Source organism: Lampris incognitus, chromosome 3 (genome assembly GCF_029633865.1).
Source record: "Lampris incognitus isolate fLamInc1 chromosome 3, fLamInc1.hap2, whole genome shotgun sequence".
Taxonomy (NCBI): Eukaryota; Metazoa; Chordata; class Actinopteri; order Lampriformes; family Lampridae; genus Lampris; species Lampris incognitus.
In genome coordinates, this window is record NC_079213.1 from 6,937,697 (window position 1) to 6,954,986 (window position 17,290).

Sequence of the window (17,290 nt, forward strand, 5' to 3'; positions counted from 1 at the left end):
GGCGGGGCTTAGCGGCTGCCAATCAAGCGGGAGCGTCGCGCCTGAGTCGAGACAAGAGTTTTCGGCCCCACTAACTAACTAACTAACACACACACACACATTACGAAAATATGGGAGTTGATTATTTCCTTTAAAAAAAAGTATATGACCTGATTTTAACAACTCTACCTGCAGTAAAACTCCAACACAGTGTAGTCCTACGTTACTATCTTATGCTGTCCACACTGGCTGAATCTTGGGCTTTTTTTCCCTTCTCAATAATATTTTATTGGAAGGAAAATTGGGTGGAAAAAAAACCCCAAACATAAAAATACAATGGAAATGGAAATGATTGTCCCTCCATATTTTGGTAATCCCCCCCAGCCCTTACCCATTGCCCATGCAAAAAAATAAAATAAAAATCAACATTAATTACAGTAATACCAAATATGAGATAAAACAAAAAACTACAAAATACAAATAAGATAGTTTAGAGAGCTTTGCGTCAACAAGATGCATTCAATCATCCCGTAAGTACAAGGTCAGGGACATGAAGTACGGAGCACCGTGTACAAATGAAGTATTAGAAGCCATTTCTGTTTACATAAGCCACGCTTTATGATGTCATACATTGTAGTGATTGGAGAAGAATATAACCCACATGCCCTAAGTATAGTAGTCTACACTGATACACAGCAGCCAATTAGAATTAAGACATAATACAAGTGGTCTTAATCATAGGGAAGCACTGTCAGATGGTCAGAATAACACAGGAGGGGCTGCCAGGCAGAGCAAAACGTCTGGGCTGATCCGCGAATGGCACATTTTCTTGTTTAAGGAACATCATCGTGTCCTCTATCAGGAAGTAGTATCCTTCTGCGAGCAAGAAGAGAACAAAGCAATAATGTTTAGCTGCATTGACTCATTTCTTTTCCCTGACTGATGTGCTGGGTTTCGCACAAGGCAAGCGGGGCCGAAGAACCGCGGCCCCTGGCTGCTAGGACCCCCCCCCCCCCAAAAAAAAGGCTGGTGGGTACTGCTTTTGGACGGACACAATTGCAAATGGAAAAGTAGCCCCAGACTCAACCTTTCCACAGCCAACTGATACAATCCATCGTCTGAATCTCTTAAAGCACTGCTGTTACCGCTGCAGTGTCCCAAAACCACCTCTGTTGATGCAGGGCCTGTAACGAGAGAGGGGACGAAAAGAAACCATGTTCTCGACGGTAGCCTTGCTAAGGTCAGTAGTATGAGGGTTGTGTGGGTGGGGGGTTAGAGGGCCCCCAGGGCCTCCAGTTGGTTAATCTGGCCCCGTTCACCACACTGGATCAAGTATCACCAGCAAGAAAATGTACAACAAAATTATCAGAGAAGTCATGTTTTATTATATTCCAGACAAAAAAAATATCATTCAGCCAAATTCAAGCTTCAAACTGATCTGGTAAACTGTAAGCAGCAGGATCAACGCCAATCTTGTGGTCTATAGTCCAGCGAACTCAAACAACACTGCCATCGTATCATATCCGGGATTCATGGGCGTATCACTAAATACAATAATAATAATATTAGGTAGCATGAAAGGGATGTTTTTTCCTACATGTTGCAGCAGAATATCGTCGAACTGCTTCACTGAAACACGTTGAGGACGTCTGGTTTCCTGGCCAGCTGCTGTGCAGTGGTGCCGGATTCATCTGCCGAGTCTCTCAGCCCCAGCTGCAGGAGTGCCCGGGCGGTGTCTGCGTGCTGCCCGATGCAGGCCATATGCAGGGCTGGCGGATGAAACAGAAAACCGGAGATTTGCAGTGAATAAAACACCTTCCCAGAGGACATTACTACGACCAGCGGGGCAGTCGGAGAGCTCCCGTGTCTGGCTTTTACACCGGCTGAACTTTAACCTTTAACCTCTATCACCATATCCTGAGGATATGGTGATAGATAGCGGAGGGGTGACGGCGGAAATCCGGGTTCAGCCCCCCTGTTTTATGTGTTTGGCAGGTGCCGGCCCAACAGAAATGGCGACTGTATTTCCTTTCGAACGTGAATCTCTGGGGTTCGGGTTGCTCAAACATAGCTGCAGTTAGGGGCGGTAAAGAAAGACAACAACCTACAGCAGGGTTTCTCAACCGGGGGGGGGGGTGTGATTGCAAGGGGTCCGTGAAAATAAAATAGCTTTAAGAAAAAGATCCTATGCCATTTATAGAAATAGGATTGTTTTACTCAAATGTGACTGAGACCTTTATCTACCTAAACTATAAAGGGTGACAGGACTTTTTTCTCTAATTACATCTGTTTCACAAGTGTAATTTGTTGTATTTTACTGCATAAAAATTCTGTTTTGTTACATATATCTGAAAGTTACTGAATACATATTCTGTGTTGTTACATATATCTGAAAGTTACTGCATACATATTCTGTTTTGTTACATATATCTGAAAGTTACTGCATACATATTCTGTGTTGTTACATATATCTGAAAGTTACTGAATACATATTCTGTTTTGTTACATATATCTGAAAGTTACTGCATAAGAATTCTGTGTTGTTACATATATCTGAAAGTTACTGCATAAGAATTCTGTGTTGTTACATATATCTGAAAGTTACTGAATACATATTCTGTTTTGTTACATATATCTGAAAGTTACTGAATACATATTCTGTGTTGTTACATATATCTGAAAGTTACTGAATACATATTCTGTTTTGTTACATATATCTGAAAGTTACTGCATAAGAATTCTGTTTTGTTAACTATATCTAAGTTACAACTGAAAGCTCTTATTTTTGCCCCAAAGAATGAATAAATACTATAATGCAATTTAAAATGCAGTTTCTACTGTTTCTATCAAATTGCAACCCCCCTCCCCCAAGATCAGGTGGAGGGGTCCTCAGGGTAGATCAAAAATACGCAGGGGGGGGGGGTCCAGGACCCCCAAAAAGGTTGAGAACCACTGGCCTACAGGATTGTAGCTTTAAACTGTCAACTGGTCTTTTAATAGGCGATGACCTGCATATGCAGTACAAAAAATACTACATCACCAAATTCATTACTGCAGTCAGGAAAATATTGGTTCTGACTATTTCACTCGCATACTTTTTTTGGGGGGGGGGGTTTCCCCCTTTTTCTCCCCAGTTGTATCGATCACCCCACTCTTCCGAGCCGTCCCGGTCTCTGCTCCACCCCCTCTGCCGATCCGGGGAGGGCTGCAGACTACCACATGCCTCCTCCCATACATGTGGAGTCACCAGCCGCTTCTTTTCCCCTGACAGTGAGGAGTTTCACTAGGGGGACGTAGCGCGTGGGAGGATCACGCCATTTCCCCCAGTTCCCCCTCCCTCCAAACAGGCGCCCCAGCTGACCAGAGGAGGCGCTAGTGCAGCGACCGGGACACATACCCACATCCGGCTTCCCACCCACAGACACGGCCAATTGTGTGTGTAGGAATGCCCTACCAAGCCGGCGGTAACACGGGGATTCGAACCGGCGATTCCACGTGTTGGTAGGCAATGGACTAGACCGCCACGCCACCCAGACGCCCCACAAATCAGACTGTGATTCTGATTCCACTTACCGGTTCGTCCCTTTCTGTCTTTAACGTGAAGATCCGCTCCCAAATCCAGCAGTGTTTTTACAGCGGCCGTGTGGCCCTCCTGAAAAACATCAAACACACAGTCACGTCCTTGATGTAAAGGGTTTCTTATACAGTCACGTCCTTGATGTAAAGGGTTTCTTATACAGTCACATCCTTGATGTAAAGGTTTCTTATACAGTCACGTCCTTGATGTAAAGGGTTTCTTATACAGTCACGTCCTTGATGTAAAGGGTTTCTTATACAGTCACGTCCTTGATGTAAAGGTTTCTTATACAGTCACATCCTTGATGTAAAGGTTTCTTATACAGTCACATCCTTGATGTAAAGGGTTTCTTATACAGTCACATCCTTGATGTAAAGGTTTCTTATACAGTCACGTCCTTGATGTAAAGGGTTTCTTATACAGTCACGGTCTTGATGTAAAGGTTTCTTATACAGTCACATCCTTGATGTAAAGGTTTCTTATACAGTCACGTCCTTGATGTAAAGGGTTTCTTATACAGTCACGTCCTTGATGTAAAGGGTTTCTTATACAGTCACGTCCTTGATGTAAAGGGTTTCTTATACAGTCACGTCCTTGATGTAAAGGGTTTCTTATACAGCGGCCTTGATGTAAAGGTTTCTTATACAGTCACGTCCTTGATGTAAAGGGTTTCTTATACAGCGGCCTTGATGTAAAGGTTTCTTATACAGTCACATCCTTGATGTAAAGGGTTTCTTATACAGTCACGTCCTTGATGTAAAGGGTTTCTTATACAGCGGCCTTGATGCAAAGGTTTCTTATACAGGCACGTCCTTGATGTAAAGGGTTTCTTATACAGTCACGTCCTTGATGTAAAGGTTTCTTATACAGTCACGTCCTTAATGTAAAGGTTTCTTATACAGTCACATCCTAGATGTAAAGGTTTCTTATACAGTCATGTCCTTGATGTAAAGGTTTCTTATACAGTCACATCCTTGATGTAAAGGTTTCTAAAACAGTCACGTCCTTGATGTAAAGGTTTCTTATACAGCCACGTCCTTGATGTAAAGGGTTCTTATACAGTCACGTCCTTGACGTAAAGGTTTCTTATACAGTCACGTCCTTGATGTAAAGGGTTTCTTATACAGTCATGTCCTTGATGTAAAGGGTTTCTTATACAGTCACGTCCTTGATGTAAATGGTTTCTTATACAGTCACGTCCTTGATGTAAAGGTTTCTTATAGTCACATCTTTGATGTAAAGGTTTCTTATACAGTCACGTCCTTGATGTAAAGGTTTCTTATACAGTCACATCCTTGATGTAAAGGTTTCTTATACAGTCACATCCTTGATGTAAAGGGTTTCTTATACAGTCACATCCTTGATTTAAAGGTTTCTTATACAGTCACATCCTTGATGTAAAGGGTTTCTTATACAGTCACATCCTTGATGTAAAGGTTTTATTATACAGTCACGTCCTTGATGTAAAGGGTTTCTTATACAGTCACGTCCTTGATGTAAAGGGTTCTTATACAGTCACATCCTTGATGTAAAGGGTTTCTTATACAGTCACGTCCTTGATGTAAAGGTTTCTTATACAGCGGCCTTGATGTAAAGGTTTCTTATACAGTCACGTCCTTGATGTAAAGGGTTTCTTATACAGTCACATCCTTGATGTAAAGGTTTCTTATACAGTCACGTCCTTGATGTAAAGGGTTTCTTATACAGTCACGTCCTTGATGTAAAGGGTTTCTTATACAGTCACGTCCTTGATGTAAAGGGTTTCTTATACAGCGGCCTTGATGTAAAGGTTTCTTATACAGTCACGTCCTTGATGTAAAGGGTTTCTTATACAGCGGCCTTGATGTAAAGGTTTCTTATACAGTCACATCCTTGATGTAAAGGGTTTCTTATACAGTCACGTCCTTGATGTAAAGGTTTCTTATACAGTCACATCCTTGATGTAAAGGTTTCTTATACAGTCACATCCTTGATGTAAAGGGTTTCTTATACAGTCACATCCTTGATGTAAAGGTTTCTTATACAGTCACGTCCTTGATGTAAAGGGTTTCTTATACAGTCACGTCCTTGATGTAAAGGGTTTCTTATACAGTCACATCCTTGATGTAAAGGGTTTCTTATACAGTCACATCCTTGATGTAAAGGTTTCTTATACAGTCACGTCCTTGATGTAAAGGGTTTCTTATACAGTCACGTCCTTGATGTAAAGGGTTTCTTATACAGTCACGTCCTTGATGTAAAGGGTTTCTTATACAGTCACATCCTTGATGTAAAGGGTTTCTTATACAGTCACGTCCTTGATGTAAAGGGTTTCTTATACAGCGGCCTTGCTTGGTGCAGCTGAATTAAACCCCCGAGGTGTGAGCCTCCGCTGAGTTGGTTTCATTTTTGGAGGCGGTAGCATCCATTTTTAGCGGTGGGTTTATAGTTCTTATTATTGGTCGATAAATGGATTGTACTCTCGGTCATTTAGGTCAGCTGTTATGACACAACTTTGAATCATGACAAACTGATGTGTGAACAATAAGACGTTTGTTTCTTTTCTCTTTTTTTGGGGGGGGCGGTAAAAAAAAAGTTTCCTCTGATTTTCATTATTCAGTTTGTGGCCAGTGTTTACTATGGTCTGTGATTTGTACGTGACCTTGTTTAAACTGTTTAACCGAATTTATTTAACTATCAACCACACCGATAGTAAAAATGGACATCCATGGACACACTGTGAGTTCTGAAACTGAGTTGAAATGGGCCTGCAGAGCTCCAGAGAGCACCAAACCTTGGCGGCGTAATGCAGGGCGGTGAGCTGGATGCCGGTTGCTTTCTGGTTCACGTCCGCGTTGAGCTGGCCCACTAAGAACCGCAGCGCCTCCTCTTGGCCGGTGACTGCTACCTGGTGCACGGGCTGAGCCCCGAGTATGTCACAAGCCGTTGGAGATGCCTGCAGAAGACAACACACTATAACCAAGAGTTCATTTAGATAAAGGAGATTTGTTTCACTTTTCCATTTTACACCTAGAAATACTGCACTGAGACGTACCTGGTGCTTCTCCAAAAGTAGCTTCGCCACAGAGACGTGTCCATTCCTGATGGCGTCCATGAAAGGAGTGACCCCGCAGCTGTCTCGGCTGTCTGGTGTGTAGCTGCACCTGAAAGCATCCAGCATGGCAGAATTGAGCCCAACAAAAACAAGCCTGCATACTCAGAAACTGTTTGTATGGGCCCCCTGCACATACCTGATGCTCATACAGTGCACATTTCATTTTGCACTGCTCAGCTAAGATCTGCATCGCACTGCATTCTGCACCGAGAATGGGACATACCTTTTAACCCTTGTAGACCCTGTAAATTACTGATCTTGTAAATAACCTATTAATCCTTATTACTGCCTTGCTTTTGTACCCTTATCTTCTATCAATGCCTTCATGTTGTCAATGTTATAACTCGTTTCTGCATACGTTGCCGACCCGACCCCTGGCCACAAGCATTTCATTGTTCAGAATGACTCAATGTTGCTTTGCACATGTGACAAATAAAGAATTTGAACTTTGAACTTTGCAAAAGCCGTTACAATGCTTATCATAGTCTACTTCCAGCACATCCCTACTGTGTTCCACCTATTACATTGTATCGGTCATGCTTAGATCTGCACTCGTATTTTTTCCTTTTTTAATACTTGTTATACTAACTTTTTGCTACCTAAACCTACTACATTTACTTTTACCTACTAACTTGGACAAACATACCAAGGCACTCACCTCATATACAATCACACTTGGCCAACAAAACTGATTCTCATGATGGTATCTACGTGTTGAATATAGAACATATTCGATCGCCCGAGTCAAACATAAAAAATGTCGGTAACACTTTAGTATGGGGAACATAAAAAAACTTAATTACTAGTGAATTAGTAATGATCAAGATGTCACTTTAGCATGGGGAACATATTCTAAGTAACAAAAACTTAATTTACAGTAATTTAACACTATGAACACTTGTAGTGTTGTGTGTTGTTATGTAAGAACAGAGCATATTCATTAAGTGTTAGTAAGGGAGAATAACTCTTCTTGTGGTACTACCACCTTATAAAGGCCATACTAAGCAAAGCATATTGAGATGGTACTACTAATAAGCAATACTTCTGAGGTTATAGAGGGAAAACTCATAGTTCATGGCCTACTGGTTGTATAATAAGGCCATGCAGAATAAGGCATTAATGAGTACGTAATAATGACCAATTAAGAGCCAATATGTTGCTAATTTGCATGCTAATAAGCACCTAATTAATGGTGACTACGTTCCCCATACTAAAGTGTTACCAAAATGTCTAACTGCAAATAACTAAAAGCAATAAAGCAATAAAGCATCATTTGATGCAAGAAAAGGAACAAGCAGACAACTCACGAGGACAAAACGTAAAATTAATCCAACTCTGAGCTCCCCGTGTGTAAAGAAATAAGAGCCGACATCCACCTACCTCTCTAACAACAGCCTGGTCACTTCCTCACAGCCATGCATGGCTATATGGGGAACAAAACGGTAGAGTTTGAACAGAAGAGTATTGTTTTGGAATCACTAAAACAACAGAAAATACAACAGAACATCCCATTTTCAATAACAGCACTCTATTAATATGTTGACCCCATTCAGGGGGATTGTATTTTTGCTTCCACAAGGACATCAGAGTACGGGGACTTGGTAAAGAGAATAATAAGTCTGTCTGGTTGTCACTAACTCACCAACCTATACCGGACAGCGGCACCGTCTCGTACTGACTGATTGATAAGAGCTGCTCAGATCTGCTGTAAGTTTGCAGCAGATCTCATTGGTTGAGAGGCGGGAGAAGAGCGGGGCTTCTTTCCGATTCGGGTCGCCGAACTAGCAACTCTTGGATCCCCATCCTGTGTTTATGATCATGTAGGAGTTTCCTTTACCTGCGGTGTGGAGGGGCGTCCTGAGGGTTTTGCTTGCTGTCTCCCAAACACCCGGGGCGACACACAGGAGGTGTTGTATGACCTCGGGGTGGCCCTCCCTGCAAGCTATGTGGAAAGAGTTCCAGCCATCTTTGTTTTTCAGCCCGGGGTCGGCTCCGTGGGTCAGCAGCTCCTTAATGACCCCCAGGTTTCTTCGAGTGCAGGCCATCATGAGAGGAGTCCTGAGTGAAAGTGGGGAGGCAGCAATTTTTGCGTTATCTTTACGGCGTATTCGTCGCTTGTTCAGAATCAGAATCATATTTGTTGCCAGGTAGTTCAGGAACATGCAAGGAATTTGACTCGGTATGTTTGGTGCAAGAGGGGGGAAAAGGAACAGCAACAGTGAGGTGAAAGTTATAAGAATAATAAAATGTATATATACAAGACAACATGAAAATACATAGAAATGGGTGCAATAATGGGGAAACACAGAGAATATGTCCATCCATCCATCCGTTATCTTAACCTCTTATCCTACTCTCGGGGATGCTGGAGCCTATTCCAGCAGTCATTGGGCGGCGGCAGGGAGACACCCTGGACAGGCCGCCAGGCCATCACAGGGCCGACACACACACACACACATTCATACCTAGGGACAATTTAGTATGGCCAGTTCACCTGACCTACATGTCTTTGGACTGTGGGAGGAAACTGGAGCCCCCAGCGGAAACCCACACAGACACGGGGAGAACATGCAAACTCCACACAGAGGACGACCCGGGATGACCCACCAAGGCTGGACTGCCCCGGGGCTCGAACCCAGGACCTTCTCGCTGTGAGGCGACCGTGCTAACCACTGCACCATCGCGCCGCCAGAGAATATGTCAAGCACTCTATTTACAAAATGTTAAATGATAATTTTTAAATAAGAAGTTATTTCCTAAAAAAAAAAAAAATCAATTTTATTTGTATAGCCCAGTATCACAAATTACAAATTCGCTTCAGTGGGCTTAACAGCGACACAACATCCTGTCCTTAGACCCTCTCGTCGGATAAGGGACAACTCCCTAAAAAAGCCTTTAACAGGGAGAAAAAATAGGAAGAAACCTCAGGGAGAGCAACAGAGGAGGGATCTCTCTCCCAAGACGGACAGCGTGCAATAGATGTTGTGTTTACGCAATTTACACAATACAACATTGAAAGAGGATAACAGAATTATAATGGATTTATAAAATTTATGAAGAATGTGATGCACAGGATGCCAAGCAGTGTCCAGACGCCATCGGACCAGTCCAGGACCCAAGCCACGCGACCAGCATCATCATGTAAAAAAAATTATGTGAGGAGAGGAAGGGCAGGCAGCGTTCAAGTGGCGACCAACGTCACCACGGAGACCTGGGAGGGGAACCGACTGCACGTGCACACAAGGGAGACTCACATGACACCATTCAAACACAGAAAAAGAGAAAGGAGAGGACATCATTCAGAGAGAGAGAAAAGACATGTGAGAGAAGAGAACAGTTTGCAATAGTCATTAGTCATAATCAATTAAGTCATCAACTCGTCATAATCTATACGCTATAATCTCGTTGGCAGAACTGTGGTTGGTAAATTCATTGAGACAGAAAACCAACCCGCCATGCAGTACCAGTTGTGAAGCACTCAACTTAAAGGCAACTAATTGTAAGCTAAGGCAAAAAGATGAGTTTTAAGTTTAGATTTACAGATCTCAACAGACTCCGATTGTCTGATGGCAGCAGGCAGGTTATTCCACAAGAACAACGGAGCCCGATAGGAAAAGGCCCTGCTGCCACCAGCTGACTTCTTTTTAACTTTGGGTAAACACAGGAGCCCTGTATTTTGAGAACGAAGAGCTCAAGATGGAATGTACGGTTTAACAAGATCAGACAGGTAAGATGGGGCAAGCCCATTTAGGATTTTATAAGTCAGCAGAAGCACCTTGTATTCTGATCTAACATGGATAGGAAGCCAATGAAGGGAGGCAAGAATTGGTGTAATATGGTCAAATTTCCTAGATTTTGTTAGGATTATGGCAGCAGCATTCTGAACCATCTGAAGACTTTTAGTACTAGAATGTGGCAGACCTGAAAACGGAACATTACAGTAATCAAGTCTGGATGAAACAAATGCATGTATTAGAGTCTCTGCATCAGCCATGGAGAGAAAAGACCGAATTTTAGCTATGTCACATAAGTGAAAAAAGGCAGTCTTGGTGATTTCTTTAATGTGCTTATCAAAGGAAAGGCTGGGATCAAACGTAACACCAAGATTTTTGGCTGCCACACTTTGTGAAACCACAGAGTTGTCGATTGTTATCGTTACTTGATCAAATTGGTGTCTCTGTCTAGCAGGGCCGATGACCAGCATCTCGGTTTTATCTGAATTTAAAAGTAGAAAGTTAAGTGACATCCAGTTTTTCACAATAGCCAAGCAGGCCTCTGAGTTAGTCATTTGAGTATGATCATCAGCCCTTATAGGCACATACAACTGAGTATCATCAGCATAGCAATGGAAATTTATTCCATAACGGCGTATAATTTGGCCAAGAGGTGTAATGTAAAGAGAGAAAAGTAGAGGGCCAAGAACTGAGCCCTGAGGCACACCACATTTAACGTCAGAAAATTTTGATATAATATTACTATAGCAGACACAATGTGTTCTTCCAGATAAGTAGGACTTAAGCCATGAGAGAGCTCAACCAGAGACACCAATTACAATTTATTCTATCTAATAGTATACCGTGATCAATGGTGTCAAAGGCTGCACTGAGGTCCAGTAGTAGAAGCACAGAAGTGGAATCAGAGTCGATAGCTAATAAAAGATCATTCACCACTCTGGTCAGAGCAGTTTCAGTGGAGTGACAGGGCCTGAAAGCTGAATGAAAAGGGTCATATACGTAGATGGTTTTCTTTTATATGGGTCGAAAGTTGTTGATACACAACTCTCCTAGTACTTTAGGGAAAAATTGAAGATTAGAGACTGTTCGATAGTTATTAAGAGACCCTGGATCGAGGTGCGGTTTTTTTAAGTAGAGGTTTAACCACAGCTGTCTTAAAACTGCTGGGAACAATGCCAGTAGTAAGTGATAAATTAACAATGTCTAGCATTGTAGGTCCAAGAAAAGGCCAGAGGTCTTTAAAAAGTTTTGCTGGTAAGGAATCAAGTAGGCAAGCAGTTGGTTTAGAAGCTGACATGAACTTGGTCTAAGAATCAAGAGAGATAGTCTCAAAAGCTGTAATAACTGGGACTGTCAGTGACTCATTGTGTAGATATGAATTTAGTAAGACAGGATCTGCAGGAGTAGATGGAGTTGAAGAACTAATTTTGTTTAAGATCTCATCAACCTTATTGCAGAAAAAATCTAGAAATTCATGAGCTGTGAATGGTGAGCAGCTACTAGACGACTGCTTTTTAATAAGTTTAGATACAGTACCAAAGAGAAATCTGGGGTTATGTTTATTAATATTTATTAAGTGAGAGAGATATGATGTTTTTGCAGTAGATAAAGCACGCTTGTATTTCAATAAACACTCGTGCCACGATAGGTAAAAAACTTCCAATTTTGATTTTCGCCATTTACGTTCCAGTCTCCTGCAGGTCCGCTGAAGAGCACGTGTCTCATCATTAAACCAGGGTGTAGGCGTCTTTAGTCGCCTAGCTCTGGTAGTGAGAGGTGCAACTGAATCGAGGAGACGAGAGAGGGCCACATTTAAGTCACCAGTGAAATTTTCAACAGAGTCAGTTACCACAGTGAAAGGAGCCAAGACTTCAGGCAACTGCTGGCCAAATGCAGCTGCAGTGGAGGGACCAATACGGCGAGTGGTAATTACATCTGTGCTGACATTAACTGGACAGGCCAATAAAGCTTCAAATTTGATGATAAAATGATCTGACACAGCAGATGTGGTTGGCAAGACCTTCAGATCAGAAACAGCTATCCAACCAAATCAAGGGTGTTACCACTGCAATGAGTCGACTCTTGAACAAACTGAGTGAACTCAAAAGTATCAACTAGTGCCAGGAAGGCTTTACTTAGAGGATCAGCAGCCTTATTCGGATGAATATTGAAATCACCAAGAATTAGAATCTCATCAGAGTGAGTAACAAGGCCTGAGACAAATTCTCCAAATTCTTCAAGAAACAATGAGTAACAGCCAGGAGGCCGATAGAGTATCACAATTTGGACTGAGCCAAGTCTATTCATGGCTGAGGGAGATGGACCAAGAACAAGAGACTCAAAAGACTGGAATTTAGATTCGAGTCTAGAAGTCAGACTGAAAATAGATTTATATATTAAAGCAACATCCCCCACCTTGTTTATTTGCCTGAGCTACATGGGCATAAGTATAGTCAGGTGGGGAAGCTTCATTTAAGGCAAGGAAAACATTTGGTTTCAGCCATGTTTCACATAACCCAATCATATTAAGACACCTTGTTGACAGTTTTGGCAACCAACGCTTTGGACGATATGTGGTCACATTCTTGGTAACATTAGCTGTTTGGTTCTGTAGATTATTAGGTACTTTGTTGAACATTTCACCACGACCAGTGGTAGGAATAATTACTAGATCATTGTGATTCACACATTTAGGGGAGGAGAGCTTGGGAGCAATACAGCAGGGCAGGGAGACAGTCTCAATGTTATAGACCAAGCTATCAGACTGATAATCTACACTATGAGAAATTCCCTGACTAATCATATTAATTAAACTACTTGACTCCACATCCGCACTAGATTTAAACCTCGCAGGCTCTATAATCACCTGCAACCTGCTGAATGATAAATCCCTAGTGTCAAACTAAACGTAAACGGCTATCTATATTGCTAGACAAAAGAGCGGCGCCATCCCCAGTAGGGTGAATGCCGTCCGCTTTCAGCAGGTAAGGGCGGCCCCAGAAAGAAGGCCAGTTATCAACGAAGCCGAATCCCTGCTCATTACAGTAACGAGCCAGCCAGCGGTTCATTAGCCTACTGTACATCTCATCATTACCCCTCACAGGTAAGGGACCAGAGACAAGTAATCGATGCCGACACATCTTTCTGGCAAACTCAAGCATTCTGGCTAGGCTGGCTTTTGTGATCTCTTGATTGCTTCATCCTCGCATTATTGGTGCCGACATGAATAACAACGTTGCTGAAAGTAGTGGTGCTGTGTGCCTGGGTTCCCTGACTCTCCCTCCGTGACGCCAGCACCCTAAGATTATCCTCTACGTCGAAGACTCTGGCCCCGGGTAAACAGTGAACCAAGGCTGGCGAAGCTAATCTAACATTGCGGGTATTTACAGAATAAGAAGTTGTTGTAGAATAAGAGTTATTTACAGGATAATTTACTGTTATTATTATTATATTTGAATTTGAATAGTGCAGGCTTTATGCAAAGTGTTCATGTACAAAGGCCACAGTAGAGCATATAGATATACTGCACTGTGTTTGTGTATATGAGTGTGTGTGCATGTATGTAGGCGTATGTCACGTCTGGTGTGGAGAGATGGTCAGGGGGGGGGGTGCAGTGTCAGTATCTGTGGGTGTCTGCGGGGGGGTGCTGTTGTGGTCTGAAAAAATAATAGTATGTTAGATTCTAGAATTTTCTAGTCCTTTTCTATATTTCTTAATATTTCTAATTAGTGCAATTTGATAGTATAATAGTACAGCATAGTTGTATTACTAAAAGTATGTTAGTCTACTTTATTATAAGCATCCATCCATTATCTGAACTGCCCTATCCTGCTCTCAGGGTCGCGGGGATGCTGCAGCCTATTCCAGCAGTCGCTGGGCAGCAGGCGGGGAGACACCCTGGACAGGCCGTGATTTTTTTCACAGTCCTGCTTGAGGACATGTGTTGGCACGACCTGTACATTATAATGTAAGTTTCCTCTCCATGCATATACATCTCTGCACTTAGAGTACACAGGTAAAAGTACATACTCCAAACAGACTTATATGATATTCAGTGGGTCACGGGAGACATGGGTACACAGATGCTGACAAAGACTTTCATTGGGGTATTTTGTTTGGCGCTGGGTTGAGGGGGTGTCCGGTGCTTTGTTTGTGATGGTGTGTGTGACAGTGTTAGTATATCATTGTTAGTATATGAGAGGTATAATATATAAGCGTTATCATATTACTTATAGTATAACCGTTGTAGCAGTAGTATGATTAATGGTGGTAGTTGTGTTATTAGTAGCATAATCATATAACATTTCAGTACAAAAGCATTGGCATTAGTATAATTATGATTTACATATAATAATCATAATTAGCTATACAATGTATTGGCATAAAATGCACTGCAGTGGGCAGCTGCATGAGATAGGTGAAACGCAGAGAACGAATTTCGTCGTATGTGTGTACGAAGACAAACATTTGTCTTCTTAAAAGGCTAAATTTGTATATTTATCAGCATATTTCGTTTACTGACTTCAAACTGGCTTTTACATATCAAGGTGTTTTCAGAGACATACAGCGATTCTATTCCGTATGATTTGAAATAATATCTACTCCTATATTTTCGTAAGGTGTGTGTGTGTGGTGTTAGTGTGTGTGTGTTAGTGTAGATAGCGGGACCGAACACTAAAGCACTTATGATCCTAATTCTTTTTGGAGGTGGTAGGTATTGTCTCAGAGAGTAAGGGAAAAATCCCAGAAAATTAAAATTGTGCATAATTATGCATAATTATGCATAAATATGCAAAATATGCATATTTCTAAAAATGGCTAAAAAGCACTTTTCTCGGCATTTCAGATGATTCTGAGCCTTTGGGGGGGAGGGAGTTGGAGTGGGGAGTGGAGAGTGGGGGGGGGTTAGGGGCAGGGGGAAGGCGGTTAGCTGGCAGGACGAAGAGGAGGAGGGAGATTTAGATGGGTGGATAAGCAAACCGCTACATTGTAGCGGGGCTCTCCTAGTAGAACATATACTGTCTACTTCCTCGGAACAACGCAGGAAAAAAGTTTCCTTCGAGCCGGATTCGAACCAGCGACCTAAGGATTTCAGCTATGAGCCACTACAGTCCTCCGCTCTACCAACTGAGCTATCGAAGGTGTTGAGTTGCTCTGCGGACAGACGTTGTTTAATACAGATCACCATCACATCATAATTACCAGTCGCCCTTCTTTAAACAGTCCACTGTCGCTCCCTCGCCGATCAGAAACCTCACGCATTCAGCGTGCCCCGCGGACGCAGCCTCGTGCAGCGGCCTCTTGAAGTCGCGGTCGCACAGCTCCACGTCCATCCCCAGCCGCCGCGTCAGGCACGCGAGCACGTCCGCGTGCCCGTGGCGGGCGGCGTGGTGCAGCAGAGTGTCCCGCGACCTCCCGAGATGCGTGTTCGCCGCGGCCGCGCCGCCGCGGCACAGCTCCGCTTCCAGCGCGCTCACCCGGCCGTCCTGCGTGAGCTTTATCACACGCTTTAACGCCCCTTCCTCCATGCCGCGAGGACGTTAAGCCGAGCCGCGGGCCGTGCGACGTGAAAAAAGCGGAACGTCCGCCGGCCGACCGTGACGTAACACCGCGGCGCCTCTTCGGCGCGACTAGTAGTCGCGTAGGTTTAACGCCGATTTGTTGCTCACCAGCTGCTTCGTAAATAGCGTTTAAATTTGTGTGAAACTAATCTCAGAAGTGGAAAAACCCGGTCCAGAAAGGGAAAACCCTAACCGTGTCTTTACTCCATCCGTGTTATTAAACCAGCTAATTTGGGGAAACTCGTCGGTGCAATCTGACGGTTTAGTACAGTGTTTCTCAACCGGGGGTCCGCGGACCCCTAGTGGTCAGTGGTGTAATTGAAAGGGGTCCGTGAAAATAAAATATCTTAAAAAAAAAGATCCTATGACATTTATAGAAATATGATTGTTTTACTCAGATGTGACTGAGACCTTTATCTACCTAAACCAGTGTTTCTCAACCGGGGGTCCGCGGACCCCTAGTGGTCCGTGGTGTCATTGCAAGGGGTCCGTGAAAATAAAATGTCTTTTAAAAAAAGATCCTATGACATTTATAGAAATAGGATTGTTTTACTCAGATGTGACTGAGACCTTTATCTACCTAAACCAGTGTTCTCAACCGGAGGTCCGCGGACCCCTAGTGGTCCGTGGTGTCATTGCAAGGGGTCCGTGAAAATAAAATGTCTTTAAAAAAAAGATCCTATGACATTTATAGAAATAGGATTGTTTTACTCAAATGTGACTGAGACCTTTATCTACCTAAACTATAAAGGCTAACAGGACTTTTTTCTCTAATTACATCTGTTTCACAAGTGTAATTTGTTGTATTTTAATAAGAGATCTCGCTCCCGTTTGAATTGTTAAAAGTTACTGCATAAAAACTCAGTTGTTACATATATCTGAAAGTTACTGAATACATATTCTGTTTTGTTACATATATCTGAAAGTTACTGAATACATATTCTGTTTTGTTACATATATCTGAAAGTTAATGAATACATATTCTGTGTTGTTACATATATCTGAAAGTTACTGAATACATATTCTGGTTGTTACATATATCTGAAAGTTACTGAATACATATTCTGTTTTGTTACATATATCTGAAAGTTAATGAATACATATTCTGTTTTGTTACATATATCTGAAAGTTACTGAATACATATTCTGTGTTGTTACATATATCTGAAAGTTACTGCATAAGAATTCTGTTTTGTTAACTATATCTAAGTTACAACTGAAAGCTCTTATTTTGGCCCCAAAGAGTGAATAAATGCTATAATGCAATTTAAAATGCAGTTTCTACTGTTTCTATCAAATTGCAACCCCCCTCCCCCCAAGATCAGGTGGAGGGGTCCTCAGGGTA

General features: G+C 42.5%; 1 protein-coding gene and 1 non-coding gene across 2 annotated transcripts; both read right to left on the minus strand.

Moving 5' to 3' along the window:
- Window positions 1–1,451: 1,451 nt before the first annotated feature.
- On the minus strand, window positions 1,452–16,153 carry ankrd16 (ankyrin repeat domain 16). Its single transcript, XM_056277722.1, has 7 exons — window positions 15,587–16,153; window positions 8,488–8,708; window positions 8,031–8,073; window positions 6,591–6,699; window positions 6,330–6,491; window positions 3,553–3,631; window positions 1,452–1,748 (listed from the first exon to the last, which is right to left on the minus strand). The coding sequence occupies exons 1-7, from the start codon at window positions 15,910–15,912 to the stop codon at window positions 1,606–1,608; spliced, it is 1,083 nt and encodes a 360-aa protein (XP_056133697.1). The 5' UTR covers window positions 15,913–16,153; the 3' UTR covers window positions 1,452–1,605.
- trnay-gua (transfer RNA tyrosine (anticodon GUA)) lies at window positions 15,439–15,526 on the minus strand. The gene is given in 2 exon segments: window positions 15,439–15,474; window positions 15,490–15,526. It is a non-coding gene; the product is annotated as a tRNA-Tyr (tRNA).
- Window positions 16,154–17,290: the final 1,137 nt, after the last annotated feature.